Here is a 15,373-nt window from a genome sequence, read left to right on the forward strand (position 1 = left end):
CCTACATTAAATCCAAGCATTTATTGCTCTCTATTAGATGAGAGCAACTAATAAGCAAGAGATGGGCTTCCCAGGTGGCATTACCACCTGCCAATGCAAGAGACGTAAGAGAGGCAGGTTTGATCCCTGGGTCGGGAGGATCCCCTGGAGGGGGTCATGGGAACCCACTCCAGTATTCTTGCCTGGAGAATCCCATGGATGGAGGAGCCTAGAGGGCTACAGTCCATGGGGTCGCAAAGAGTCAGACAAGACTGAAACAACTTAGCACACACAACAAGCAAGAGGGCGTAGGCCTGGTGCATATTTGAGCAACAGCACCTTCCAAACCCCAGCCTGGGGCGTCGTTAGTTCTCTGAGGAACTTACAGCCACTCCTGCCACACGCCAACCAAGCCAGTATGGTTGTGACAGTGTCTTCATTCCTTGGGAAAATGGGAATTTTCTGAATTATCATTACAAGCAGGCAGCACTGCTATAGATGAATTATTGAAAAATTACTTGGTGGTTTTGGAAAACTTTGGAAGTATACAGAAATCATTTCCATTTTGTTGTTATAACCCCATGGACTGCATCGTGCCAGGCTTCCTGGTCCTTCATTATCTCCCAGAGTTTGCTCAGATTCATGTCCATTGAGTGGATGATGCCGTCCAACCATGTCATCCTGTTGTCCCCTTCTAATCCTGCCCTCAGTCTTTCCCAGCATCAGGGTCTTTTCCAATGAGTCAGCTCTTTGAATCAGGTGGCCAAAGTATTGGGGCTTCAGCTGTGGATCTCTGTAGTTTTTACAAGTCTAACTACGCCAGGTTCTCTGAGACACAACACACTTTGTAAATGCAGCACAAGTCATCATTCTCTGAGGGTGTTTGCAGGCTTCAGTGTTTGCATTTAAAATGGTTTGTTACCTTTGTATAAAAACCATTCTGGACTCAAAAAAGGTTCTCAGACTTGAAACTCCTTTTAAAAATTATGATAAAATAAGTACTTTTGTCAAAATATAGATAAATTTTTTTACATGACACATTTGACATGTGTGTAAGGTCCTGCCATGCAGACCTGCAATGTGGCCACCCCAAGGACCAACCAGTCACAGACAGCGCAGTATTAATCACCATGGAGTAAGGACTTTGAGTTCAGTTCAGTCGCTCAGTCGTGTCCGACTCTTTGCGACCCCATGAACCACAGCACGCCAGGCCTCCCTGTCCATCACCAACTCCAGGAGTTCACTCAGACTCACGTCCATCGAATCAGTGATGCCATCCAGCCATCTCATCCTCAGTCATCCCCTTCTCCTCCTGCCCCCAATCCCTCCCAGCATCAGAGTCTTTTCCAATGAGTCAACTCTTCGCATGAGGTGGCCAAAGTACTGGAGTTTCAGCTTTAGCATCATTCCCTCCAAGGAAATCCCAGGGCTGATCTTCAGAATGGACGTCCGGTTGTATCTCCTTGCAGTCCAAGGGACTCTCAAGAGTCTTCTCCAACACCACAGTTCAAAAGCATCAATTCTTCGGCACTCAGCTTTCTTCACAGTCCAACTCTCACATCCATACATGACACTGGAAAAACCATAGCCTTGACTAGACAGACCTTTGTTGGCAAAGTAATGTCTCTGCTTTTCAATATGCTATCTAGGTTGGTTGTAACTTTTCTTCCAAGGAGTAAGTGTCTTTTAATTTCATGGCTGCAGTCACCATCTGCAGTGATTTTGGAGCCCCCAAAAATAAAGTCTGACACTGTTTCCACTGTTTGGGCACTTGCCTTAAGTAAATTTTAGATATCTCATCATTTTGATCACTAGGGCTTTTTCTCCCGACCCGGGTAAATTAAAACCAATCTCCGTTTAACACTAAGGCATTGTTAAGATGGAATTTGGCCCTAGATTCTGGAACTTCAGAGAAGGTTCTGGGGCTGCTCACAGCCCACAGGTGTTGGCAGGGGCGGACTCTACTGCCACTGCACTCAGGTGAGACACGATGCCCCTCGGCCTGGTCCTCGGCACGAGGCATCCTTCGGGCCTGATGGAGCTGGTCTGGGAGTCCGGTTCTGCGCGAAGCCCAGGCGAGGCCGCAGCAGCGGGCTTGGGGCTGCCCTTGGGCAGGGTCATCCTCGTGGGCCGTCCAGGTGAGGTTCCCATTCTTCCATGGCCTCCGCCCCCCGCGGACACCGGGAGGGACCCTTTCGGCCCCAGCCCTCGCCCTCTCTGCCGCTGCCCTCCCGGCCCAGATCTCCGTCCGTCGGTTTGTCGTCGATCTCCGTGAGTTCACGGTCAGTGGACCGAGGTCAGCCGACAGCTCTGGCCGCAAGGCTCGCACGTGGAGTGCAGCGCTCCTTCCTGGAGCGGAGGCCGACGGGGGGCGACGGGTCTCGGTCCAGTGTGAGGGCCCGCGCCGTGCCAGCCCCTCTCGCGGGTTCCCGGCCCTCGTCCGGCCTCGTGGCAGGGCGGCGCGTCCTGCGGTGCCCACTCCCGGCGCGCGGTGGCGCTCCACGCGGAGGACGTCGGCGGGCGACGCTCTGGCCGCGCGGCCCCAGCCCTCCCGGAAGCGCGAGGTCACGTGGAGCGCGGGCGCTGCCCAGGAAACGCGGCGAGATGCTGTGCGCCCGGAGGCTGGGCGGCCTGCGGGCCGGGCTCCGAGTGCGGCGGGTCAGCACCGGCTGGTCCCCGGTGGGCGCCGCCTTCACCGTGCAGCCCCAGGGCCGCCGCCTGGACTGGTTCGGCGAGCGCGGGGTGAGCGGGGTCTGGGGACGCGGGCGTCGGCGATCGCCTGTCCGCAGTAACCTTGGGGTCCCCGCTCTGAGGGGCTGGTGCCGGGGGCGGCCCCGCGTGCGGGTCCTGCTCCTGCCCGCGCGGACCCCTGCCCATCCGGCCTGCCCGGGTGAGGCGGGCCCGCCTGTGGTGTCACTACTCCGGGACGGGCCTCGGTGGTCAGTGTCGCTAGTCTCCCCCTGATGCTCGAGACGCCCTCGTCAGTTCTGTTCAAAGCTCTGGCCTCTTCTTTTCCTGTAAAACGCGGGACTGGCCTCCGAGGCGGCGCTGCCCACTGCGGAGACCCTCCCCGTCGCAGGTCGCCGCCTCTTGGTTGTCCCGGCGGTCTGTCCATCCGCACACACGCGGGGTCTGGCGAGCCCTAGACACTCGTGATTGGGTCCTCCTCTCTCCAAGCTCACTTTGTCGCAGCCTGGTTGGTGCACAGTGCGATGTTAGTCTCCGCTGCACACCACAGTAGCTCAGCTCCTTTTTCACGTTCTCTTCCATTGTGCTTGTCGCAGGATGTTGAATGTGGCTCCCTGGGCTCTACAGTAGGACTTGCTGCTTGTCCATCACTTCTGTAACAGTCCGCGATCACTGCTGGTCCCAACCAACCAACCAACCTCCCCGCCCAACCACCCGCTCCTGACACTCATTGAGTTAATGACTGGATTGAGGGCGGAAGGAAGGGAAGCTTGGAAGGGACTCACCTGTGCCTGCTTTACTTTGCATTTAGGGATTTTGCTCAGTTTACATTGTTACTCTTTTTTTTTTTTTTTCATGATTATTTACTGTTGCTTCTCTTGGAAAGATGAATCGGGAATGTGGTTACAGTGGGCCTCATAATTGAGTTTTTCATATTTACACCCCCCCCCCCCCCAGTTTTTTTTGTTTTAAAACTACCTTTGAATGAAATTTGCTGTACAAGCTTCCTTGGGGGTAAATAACGCTGGTATTGACGTAATCGATGTGAGAATCAGCAGGACCCGTGGGTACTGAGCAGAAAGGCATGAAGGGTTATGAAATAGAATTTCATCCACATGAAAGGTGGATGAAATAGAACTCTTTTTAGCTTTATTCATTTTTCTTTTATACATCGTGATTTTAGGTGCTGATAGCAGATTTTCAAATATGTGAGTTGGCTTTTATTTCAAAAAAGAAACCTTAAGACGTATGTATGAAAAAGACATATTTTCAACATGGCCATAACTAGTAGGCTGAGGTTCAGAATTCCTGAGAGGAGTGTGGGGCAGTGTGCTGAGAGGTGACAACAATCAGTCTGTAATTGAATCAGATTAGATCACTGTAAAGACCAGGGAAGGCTTTGGCCCTGATTCTGCTCTGCCCTTGTCTTTATTTTCTCCAACTCAATGTATTTTGAACAGAAGTTAACAGTTTCTTGCATCTAGTCCTGCAAAAACTGTGGGCCTGACAGGCCTCAGTTTCACCTCTTCGTATTCCCTGCCGTTGGCAAGCATCTACACATCTGATATGCACAGCTAAGCGTTTGGCCTTAGTTTGCCTCATTCCTGAGTTCCCACCTATGTCAGGCTCTGTGTTGGGTTGCTGGTTAAATTGATGGAAGAGCAGGGTTCCTAGTCCTGGTGCTGGGCTTCTGCAAAGAGACTTTCCATTGCAAGCTGCAGTCCACGTGCAGAGAAACCGTAGGCTTTAGGGGTGCTTGGAGCACGTTCAAGTCCCGTCTCTTGCACTTGTGACCTAGTGACCGCAGACCTGTTCAACTTCTGAGAGTGTTTCCATATCTGTAAAAGGAGGGTGCTAGTTTGTGCCCTACGAGAGCCCCTGAAAGTCCATGGTGCACGTTCGGCACGCACTGCATGTGTAAGAAGCGCATGTGGGTTCTGAGTGATAGAACACTGCCTTCCCGAGTGTTGCAGCAAGTGTGATTGAACCAGTGCAAGAAGACGGTCCTTCCCATTAGATTAGTGATTTTTATCTTTGTCAAGGTGTTGGAGTGCTTTGGAAAGTATAGCATTTGCTGCCAGTTTCAGCCTGTGACTTGGTTTGGCACGTTTATTCAATCTTTTAAAGATATGTATGTTCCCAGTCGTCAACTTGTGGTCCCTGTTGCGTTGTTTGTGGAGTGCTGGGTGCCATGTCTGGACCTCACTCAGTGCCCGGCAGGGTCCTGAGAACGGAGTCCCCTGGTTCCTGGGTCCGAGCATCTATTAACCCCCTGGGTCCCATGAAGACATTAGGCCAAGGAGGGTTGAGAACTTGACCAGGGTCACACAGCGGATAGTGGTTACAGCTGCCACCTGTTAAATAAATGCCTTCTGCATGCCAGGCACTGCTAAAATGTTTTTTAAAAATGTGTGCCATGTAATCCTGGCTGTTCTGTGGTAGTGACAGAGCTGGATTTTGAGTGTGTATCATTCTATTTTTTTTTTTTTTTTTTTTATAAAATAAGAATTGAAGAAAAATTCCATTCCAGTGTCGTGTACGTGGAACATCTCGGGGAATGTGAGAGGGATACCTGTGATGACAGGTGTCGTGATGATAAGAAAGCTGAGATTTTCTGTATGAGATTTTCTGTACGAGAAAAGTGTTTGTCTGTAATACCCCCAGGTCACGTGCTCTGTTTTCAGTGGGAGCTGTTCTTTGGGTTCCAGGGTCTCTTTGGCGTTCCTGAGCTCAGTGCCCCAGAAGGATTCCGCGTGGCCCAGGAGAAGGCCCTGAGGAAGACAGAGCAGCTGGTGCAGCGCGTGTGCGCCACGCCGCCCGGGCCGAAGACCGTGCTCATCTTCGACGAGCTCTCGGACTCCTTGTGCAGGGTGGCCGACCTGGTGAGTGAGGTGCTGGGCCGGGGCTGAAGGCCGCCTCTTCCACTGTTACAGTTTCAGTCCAGGTTATGAGGTTTAGTAGTGGACTGCAAGGTGAACGTCTGAAGTGTTTGAGAGCTGTTGGCCATCGTTTGCTATTGTGAAGTGAGCTATTGAATGGAAAGAATGTACAGGGAAAGGTCACAATTAGAACTTAAACTTGAGTATGTGTATGTAATCAAACAGCTGTATAACTGTTTGATTTGATGCAATGAAAGAGGGATTACTCACATGGGGAAGAGTCTTCATGTGACAAAGGTTCTTCATTTATGAGAACTACTGAAATTCTAGTAGAATACTTATTTGTGCATTTATAATAAAATTCTTATAAAATAGATTTTATAAACCTGTTCAGGGATATCTTCTAGTTCAAAATAAAGTATTTACATCAAACGATTGTATAAAAGTGTCTTTCCCCCAAACTTGGAGTTGAGATGGAAGTGCGCGCAGGTCTCCGCCAGCTGAGTTGGGAGCCGGACTCCTCTTGGCTAGGGGCCACGTCTCGAGTGGTCCTGTGGGTGAAGACGTTGTTGGGTGTAGGGGCCTGCAGGCTGCAACCCTTCCTGTCTGTACAGCTGTTCCTCCATGTTCATTCTCCATGGGGCCCCCAGGCAGAGCCAGGCACCAGGAACACAGCCACGTGAGGCAAATGCAGACTCCAAGCGTGTGGGGCTTGTGCTCTGGTGTGGACTGCTCGTAGCTCTTACACCTGACCCTGGCGAGGGCTGTACCTGGATGGGCTGATTTAACCTCCTTGCACATCCAGCTTCCAACAAGGAACGAGGCACTCGGAGAATAAGTCCCCCGGCCTGTGAGCCATGGATCTGGGCCTGAGTCCAGACAGTCTGACCACAGAGGCCGCGCTCTCACCATTCCAGAGGCTGGCTGCCACCTCGGCCGGACAGAATCTTCACTGGAGTGACAGGCAGGTCACCTGCCCATCTTGTGAGACATCGTATAGTAAGATCAGCTCCTTGCAGGGTCTGGTGCCATTCTGTGTTGACCCTGTGTGCACGTAGCCACCCCCATGATCAGGACGCGTGCCTCTTCCATCACCCAGAAACACTCCCAGAAGGTCACACCCACCTCACCGCTCACCTGGCGATATCTGACCTGTTCTCCATTCCTATAGTTTGTCGTTTCTAAAGTGTCAGGTAAGTGGAATCATATTTATCTTTTGAGATTGACTTTTTCCCCAGCATCAGTTCAGTTCAGTTCAGTCGCTCAGTTGTGTCCGACTCTTTGCTACCCCATGAATCGCAGCACACCAGGCCTCCCTGTCCATAACCAACTCCCGGAGTTCACTCAGACTCACGTCCATCGAATCAGTGACGCCATCCAGCCATCTCATCCTCTGTCGTCCCCTTCTCCTCCTGCCCCCAATCCCTCCCAGCATCAGAGTCTTTTCCAATGAGTCAATTCTTCACATGAGGTGGCCAAAGTACTGGAGTTTCAGCTTTAGCATCATTCCTTCCAAAGAAATCCCAGGGCTGATCTCCTTCAGAATGGACTGGTTGGATCTCCTTGCAGTTCAAGGGACTCTCAAGAGTCTTCTCCAACACCACAGTTCAAAAGCATCAATTCTTCGGCACTCAGCTTTCTTCACAGTCCAACTCTCACATCCATACATGACCACTGGAAAAACCATAACCTTGACCAGATGGACCTTTGTTGGCAAAGTAATGTCTCTGCTTTTCAATATGCTATCTAGGTTGGTCATAACTTTTCTTCCAAGGAGTAAGCATCTTTTAATTTCATGGCTGCAGTCACCATCTGCAGTGATTTTGGAGCCCCCAAAAATAAAGTCTGACACTGTTTCCACTGTTTCCCCATCTATTTCCCATGAAGTGATGGGACCAGATGCCATGATCTTCGTTTTCTGAATGTTGAGCTTTAAGCCAACTTTTTCACTCTCCACTTTCACTTTCATCAAGAGGCTTTTTAGTTCCTCTTCACTTTCTGCCATCAGGGTGGTGTCATCTGTATATCTGAGGTTATTGATATATCTCCCGGCAATCTTGATTCCAGTTTGTGCTTCTTCCAGCCCAGGGTTTCTCATGATGTACTCTGCATATGAGTTAAATAAATAGGGTGACAATATATAGCCTTGACGTATTCCTTTTCCTATTTGGAACCAGTTTGTTGTTCCATGTCCAGTTCTAACTGTTGCTTCCTGACCTGCATATAGGTTTCTCAAGAGGCAGGTCAGGTGGTCTGGTATTCCCATCTCTTTCAGAATTTTCCACAGTTTATTGTGATCCACACAGTCAAAGGCTTTGTTTGGCATAGTCAATAAAGCAGAAATAGATGTTTTTCTGGAACTCTCTTGCTTTTTCCGTGATCCAGCAGATGTTGGCAATTTGATCTCTGGTTCCTCTGCCTTTTCTAAAACCAGCATGAACATCTGGAAGTTCATGGTTCGCGTATTGCTGAAGCCTGGCTTGGAGAATTTTGAGCATTACTTTACTAGCGTGTGAGATGAGTGCAATTGTGAGGTAGTTTGAGCATTCTTTGGCATTGCCTTTCTTTGGGATTGGAATGAAAACTGACCTTTTCCAGTCCTGTGGCCACTGCTGAGTTTTCCAGATTTGCTGGCATATTGAGTGCAGCACTTTCAACAGCATCATCTTTCAGGATTTGAAATAGCTCAACTGGAATTCCATCACCTCCACTAGCTTTGTTCATAGTGATGCTTTCTAAGGCCCGCGTGACTTCACATTCCAGGATGTCTGGCTCCAGGTGAGGGATCACACCATCGTGATTATCTTGGTCGTGAAGATGTTTTTTGTATAGTTCTTCTGTGTATTCTTGCCACCTCTTATTTAATATCTTCTGCTTCTGTTAGGTCCATACCATTTCTGTCCTTTATCGAGCCCATCTTTGCATGAAACGTTCCCTTGATATCGCTAATTTTCTTGAAGAGATCTCTAGTCTTTCCCATTCTTTTGTTTTCCTCTATTTCTTTGCATTGATCGCTGAGGAAGGCTTTCTTATCTCTTCTTGCTGTTCTTTGGAACTCTGCGTTCACATGCTTATATCTTTCCTTTTCTCCTTTGCTTTTCGCTTCTCTTCTTTTTACAGCTATTTGTTATGCTTTCCCCAGCATAACAGTCCCCATCTCTGTTTTTTCCTTTTCTGGGAAGTTTCCTCCCTCCTGCTCTGGGTAGTCATACTTCTGATTATTGATCACCACACAGTCCCCACTGCAGGCATCCCGCTTGTAAGGAAATGGACAGGATATTCCTCCTGAAGGCTTTTCCTGGGAGTAAGGTGAGCTGTGCTTCCGGCTCCTTCAGTTGCTTCCTGGCTGCTCTGGGTTTGGGTTCTGTCCCTCCAGGATGCGGTTGTCCCAAGGGAGTGTGACAGACGTGCTGTCAGAACCTTCTCTTCTTGGTCGTTGCACTGGAACCTGAACGGCAGATGCTGTCAGTAGGTTTCACTTTCCTGAAAGCAGCTGTCGGCTTTGTGCTCAGAAATCCCAGAACTTTCAGTTTGTCTTTCTGGCTCCACTTTAATTCCAGTGTTCCATCATTTGTTCCACATTTTTACTTCTGCTTTTCCCTAGAAGATTTTAGCTTCTCTGCCCTGTAGCTTGTTCTATTTCTGAAGTTTTGTGTTTATGAAGTTTGATGATATTTAATTCAAAAAGGCTAGGATGTGACTTATACATGTACAGTTCAATTCAGTCACTCAGTCACGTCCGACTCTTTGCAACCCCATGGACTGCAGCACGCCAGGCTTCCCTGTCCATCACCAACTCCCGGAGCTTACCCAGACTCATATCCATTGAGTCGGTGATGCCGTCCAACCATCTCATCCTGTCATCCTCTCCCCCTCCTGCCTTCAATCTTTCCCAGCATCTTTTCCAATGAATCTTTTCCAGTGAGTCTGCTCTTTGCATCAGATGGCCAAAGTATTGGAGTTTCAGCTTCAGCATCAGTCCTTCCAATGAATATTCAGGACTGATTTCCTTTAGGATTGACTGGTTTGATCTCGCAGTCCAAGGGACTCTTAAGAATCTTCATCTTTGGGTTAAAAAATTCAGAGAACATTATATTTGAATTTTTAAGGTTTTGTCTGCTAATAAGATCAGTAACATATTATAAGGTGTAGATTTTATAAACTACATTTCCCACCAACTGGTCCTTTGTTTTCTTTTTCTTAATTCAGTCCCTGTGTAACAGTATTGCTTACCTCATCGCTATCAAAAATGAGTTTTAAAATGGTGTTTTGAATGCTAATGTTGTTTGTAAATCCTACGGTGTGGAGACAAGTGATTTATAGAACTTGTTGTAAGCTTTACGCAGCTCACTTCTCAGGTGCGGTTCTACTAAAGCTGTCCTACTGTTGCGTCAGATGTCATTACAGGCTATGGTTTAAATGTTTCTATGTTGAAAACTATTTGATAATAAAATCAGGAAATTTTACTTCGTGGTGATTTATTTCCTGTTATGCACATGTTGTTTTCATGAGAATGAAGAATACATGTAGTACTTTTCAGTTTCCCCGCATTTTCCCCTGTAGTTAACATGAAGTATAAAATCTAGTTTTGCACATTTGAAAAAGAGGATTCTGGCTTAGTTAAATTCTAAGGTCAGAATAGCGGCCCTAGTCTTGTGCCAGGCAGGCTGCCCCTGGGAATTCATGTTGATTTAAAGGCAGCTGAGAACGTACCTTTGTCTTCTGCACAAAGGCTGGAGTGCAGTTCACTCAGCCTGGAAACCGCACCAGGCATCTGTTCAAACAGGAAGAGCCTCCCAGAGATGCTCCCTGGAGCCAGGTCAGTGTCCTTGTGTGAGAACCATGGTGTGAACGCTAGAAAGTTCTGGATTATTTGAAACCAGAGTGTGCTGTTTTGAACAATACAGTGAGGAAGAATCTACTTCATGTTTAAAAGTTGGTAAAAGTTTTCTTTGGAATGAAATGGACTTGGTTCCCAGGAATGACGGGATTCATGAACGTGCAGTGAGAAGGAGAATTCCAGGAATGGAAGTGCCCAGGTGAAGCCAGATGGCACATTTTCATTTTCGCCCTCAGACCCTGGGAGCAGGCTTCCTGTAAATGTCCTTTTGGTTTTGTGTCTCCTTTAGGCCGATTTTGTGAAGATTGCTCACCCCGAGGCGGCGTTCAGGGAGGCCGCGGAGGAAGCCTGTCGGAGCATCGGCACCATGGTGGAGAAGTGGGTGTGCGCTCCCCGGGGGTGCTGGCCAGGGCGGGGTGGGGAGGGGGTGCCCACCGCGGGACTCTGGGCTGCTTCCCTGCCGTCCCGTCACTTGGTCCTCGTCCTATCAAGGGCTGGCACTGTGATCTGCTCTCGGGGTTGCTGTGAGAAGGGGAGACGGTGACTAAAACGCCTGTGATGGGGCGGGGGCAGGGGTCGGGCACAGCAGGTGCCCGGGATCCTCCTCCCGCTGGTTTATGGGCCCTTTAGCATCTCGGGCAGGTGGTGGTTAAAGCGCTGTCGCCCAGATGCTGGGTCCGCGGGGCGAGGCCAGTGGCTCACCTCCATGTGGTGGCCTTGTGGCCCCCAGGGCTTGCCCTGGGGAGACCATAAAGGTGACGTGGGTGGCGCAGCAGGCCGGGCTGGGGTAGAGTCTGTCGTTTTAAAGTGATTCTGAAGTAAACTAAGTGTGCTTGTTATGGTAACAGGGAGGGGGCAGGATGCCCGCCAGGAAGGGTGTCAGGCTCCCCAGCTGAGACATCAGGGCCTGTGTCTCTGAGACCAGAGGCGGCTGGGAGAGAGGGGCTCTTGGCGGGGCGTGGGGGCTGCCGTGCTGTCCCCCACCAGCAGCTCTCGCCCTCTTGGGGACGGTGGCTGTGAAAACTGGCTCCTCGATGGGTGAACTGGTCTCTGCAAGCTGGGACCCCGGTGTGGTGACAGGGCGGGAGCAGGGGCTCCCCGGAGATGAGCGGGAGCCCCGGGCGTCGGGCTGGACTCTTGTCTGCCGGGCCCTGGGCACAACCTGCACTATGGGCCCTGCACTCCTGGCTCCGGGGTGGACGGCCGGAGCTGCGGCCTGTTGAGAGGTGTCCGGAGTGTTGGCCCAGTGTCTTCGCTTGACCCCTCGAGGCTGACTCTCGATGGGGGTGGGCTCAGGCCTTATCTGCTCTTCTGGCTGCAGCTGTTGCATGTGGCTTTAGGTTTATACTTTTACCTCCTAGGACACATTGTTCTCGCATGCTGCCTTCCCTGTACTAACAGTGGTTGTGCTATTCCTGATCGGAAGGAAGAAATGAAACAATGGCCCAAGCCTTTGGCCTCTGGCCAGGTTTGCGCTAGAACTTGACACTGTTCTCTTGATGTAAAGCCAAACCAGACGGTACTAGAAAATCATTTAATTTTTTTCGTTTGTAATTTTTCTAGGTTGAACACAAATGTGGAATTATATCAAAGTTTGCAGAGGTTACTAGCTGATAAGAAACTTGTGGATTCCCTTGATCCGGAAACCAGGTACTGCTTCCTTTGTGTTCATTGTGCTTGTGACTTTGGACGTGAGCTTGGCAGCCGCCCCAGGCGTCTCTGCCCTCAGAGCCCGTCTGTCCAGGTGGTTTCTCCCGGGTGATGGACACTGCTCAGATGGCGTCCCTGCTCTGAGAGCTCTGTGCCGTCTCACCCTGTCCTCCTGCTTCTCTTGGCCCTGTCGTTCCAGCAGCCTCTCCTCTGCCGGTGGGTCCGGTCAGCATCTCCCAGCCGCTGGATGGGAGGCTCCACGAGGGCGGGGCCACGTCTGACCTGCTCCCTGCGCTTCTCAGCATCTCCCCCAGCCGTGGCCTGGAGGAGGTGCTGCAAGGCTGACCATTCTATTCAGCTGCATTCCTAAAGTTCCATCACAGATACAGCAGAAGATACAAGCAAATTGGATTCATTTACTGGTGGATGTCCAGATCCTTGAGATGGTCGGCTTTGATTCATACCATTTATTAGTTGAAAAGACCTCTTTTGTAGCTCAATATACAAATATATTTGATATAGGATTTTGTATATTATATTTCTTTGCTCAGATGTATTATAAAATATCATAGTTTGTCATTAACTCATCTATGTATCATTTGTATCAAGACACAGAGATTAATTTTTTGTGTGAGCCTATTTGTACTTGTATATTTTTTTATTTATGAGACGCTTGCTTGGTTCTTCCTGCTTCTGTTCTCCTGTCTCCACCCATGCCTGTGACCCCCAGTGAACCCTGTCCCCTGGCGTCCTGTGTTGATCTGATGTGTGGGTGACATGCTGGCCAAGAGGCAGGGAGGGGCTTTTCACCTGTCTGCCTGTGGACAGGTACCTGCAGTCCTGACTCCCTTCAGCGATCCTGACGCTCACGGTACAGGTGAAGCAGGCTGCACCAGCACAGTGACCTGTCTTGATCGTGATTTTACTGTTACTGCTTCTGTTAGCGAGGTGATTTGAAGTTGAATGCCTGCTATTTGTGCCGGATTTTACTCAGCTGCTACTGACTTTGAGTAACAACGGGTTATTCATAATCTGACTTTACTGAAGCTTTGCTTTCTTGTATTCATTGTATAGAAATGGAAGTGGACTGGTGGACCATTTGGGGTACGGAGGACTTGTGGTACTTGGACATGGGCCACATTTCTGTTACCTTTCTTTTGTATCTCTTTTTGGCTGCCCTGGGTCTACCTTGCTGCTTGTGGGCTTTCCCTAGTGTGGCGAGCGGGAGCTACTCTCTGGTTGTCTGTGGGCTTTGCGTTGCAGTGGCTTCTCTTGTTGTGGAGCACAGGTTCTGGGACACACGGGCTCAGTAGTTGCAGCTCCTGGGCTCTAGAACACGGTCTCAGTAGTTGTTATGCACGGGCTTAGTTACCCTGTGGCACGTGGGATCCTTCCAGATCAGGGATTGAACCCATGTCTCCTGCATTCGCAGGCGGATTCCTCACCACTGAACCACCTGGGAAGCGCACATTTCTCAATGTTACTAAAATGCCAATAGGATTCTTAAAATAACAGAATGATAAACACATTGAGAAAAATAAGCTGGGTAGAAGATCTGTATTCTAGAAAAGAAGGATGCCTTGTGAGTGGGCGGAAACAAGACTTGGAAGTGATGATTACTGGGCTGTCATGGCGCTTGTCCATCACTGGGAGTGTTGGCCAGCACCCAGGAGGCACCTCGAGAGAGACAGAGGAGCCTACAGTGGCTGAGATAGAGCATTAGAGACTCAATATCCATCATGATAAGGTCCTGTGTAGGAGAAATGGTACCATCTTATCATTAGTGCCTTCCTTGAAACACTAGTTCTGTGAGGTATCAGAGTATTGCCAGAAGGGACCCATTGATCAGTAAGTTTGGAAATCATGCATATTAATACATTTTCCCCTCTTGGAAAATCTCAGTACATCAGAGTCTCAGAGAAGCCCGGCCATAAAGAAACCTGTTTCACTTGGGGTTGTCTAGAACCATCAAGAGCTTCCTTGTTTGCACAGAATATAATAAGCACACTCTCCAGAACACAGAATGGAGGGCAAGTCCTAGAGTCATGAGAGCCACAAAAGCTGTGAGGCAGCATGGAGTACACTCTGGAGGGCAGGCTGCAAGCCTGCACGCGCGCACGTATGCATCCATCCTGGGAGGCGTGAAAGATGTTTAAATGGAGAAACATGCTGTATTCTTGATAAGAAGAAATGTCAGCGTTATCTACTGGTCTCTAAGTTTGATAGTATCCAACTTATACCTAAGACGATTTTTATTGTTATTTAAAATGATTTTGAAGTCATAAAAAATATGCCAAGACAAGCAGGAAAAATCTAGTAGAGAAAAATGCTACAGAGAGGACTTGCACTGGTAATGAGACACATAAAGATACTATATTTAAAATAGCGTTATACTTACACCTGAAGAGTCCGTTAGTTCAGTGAGAGAATAGAGAAAAGTCTGACCAGACACAAATGCATAGGACTGTATTTAATACATGATAGAACTGTCACTTCATATCTGGAAGGAAAAGCTTGGTTTTCAGTAAGTGATGTTGCTGCTGCTAAGTCGCTTCAGTTGTGTCCGATTCTGTGCGACCCCATTGACGGCAGCCCACGAGGCACCCCTGTCCCTGGGATTCTCCAGGCAAGAACACTGGAGTGGGTTGCCATTTCCTTCTCCAATGTATGAAAGTGAAAAGTGAAAGTGAAGTCGCTCAGTCGTGTCCGACTCTTAGCGACCCCATGGACTGCAGCCTACCAGGCTCCTCCGTCCTTGGGATTTTCCAGGCAAGAGTACCGGAGTGGGGTGCCATTGCCTTCTCCGAAGTGATGTTGCTGCTGCTGCTGCTAAGTCGTTTCAGTCGTGTCCGACTCTGTGCGACCGCATAGATGGCAGCCCACCAGGCTCCCCCGTCCCTGGGATTCTCCAGGCAAGAACACTGGAGTGGGTGCCATTTCCTTCCCCAGTGCATGAAAGTGAAAAGTGAAAGTGAAGTTGCTCAGTCGTGTCTGACCCTCAGCAACCCCATGGACTGCAGCCCACCAGGCTCCTCCATCCATGGGATTTTCCAGGCAAGAGTACTGGAGTGGGGTGCCATTGCTGGCCAATGGAAAAGTAAATTAAGATTTAAATATTAAAAAAAAAAGAAATCCCCAAAGTGTTGATAACTTGGAATGTGGAAGATCTTTCTTCACGTGATACCAAAACCAGACACAAAAGGAAAGACTGATTTGATTGTATAAAAGTTGCAAGCTTTGGTGTAGCAAAGCCCTTCCAGATTTAAGAGTCAGGATAAACGATAGGGCAAGTGTTTGTTGTTTTGGTTGTTTAGTCACTCAGTTGTGTTTGACTCTC

At 49.2% G+C, this 15,373-nt stretch overlaps 1 protein-coding gene across 1 annotated transcript in view; it reads left to right on the top strand.

The window, feature by feature from the left end:
- Positions 1–2,121: 2,121 nt before the first annotated feature.
- MIPEP (mitochondrial intermediate peptidase) overlaps positions 2,122–15,373 on the top strand; it is an 83,939-nt gene continuing 70,687 nt past the window's right edge. The window contains exons 1-4 of the mRNA XM_061434952.1: positions 2,122–2,721; positions 5,376–5,549; positions 10,676–10,764; positions 11,950–12,036. Coding sequence (XP_061290936.1) covers positions 2,137–2,721; positions 5,376–5,549; positions 10,676–10,764; positions 11,950–12,036 — 935 coding nt within the window. The 5' untranslated portion in view covers positions 2,122–2,136. The remainder of the gene's footprint in view (positions 2,722–5,375; positions 5,550–10,675; positions 10,765–11,949; positions 12,037–15,373) is intronic.

The sequence above is a fragment of the Bos javanicus genome, chromosome 12 (genome assembly GCF_032452875.1).
Source record: "Bos javanicus breed banteng chromosome 12, ARS-OSU_banteng_1.0, whole genome shotgun sequence".
Taxonomy (NCBI): Eukaryota; Metazoa; Chordata; class Mammalia; order Artiodactyla; family Bovidae; genus Bos; species Bos javanicus.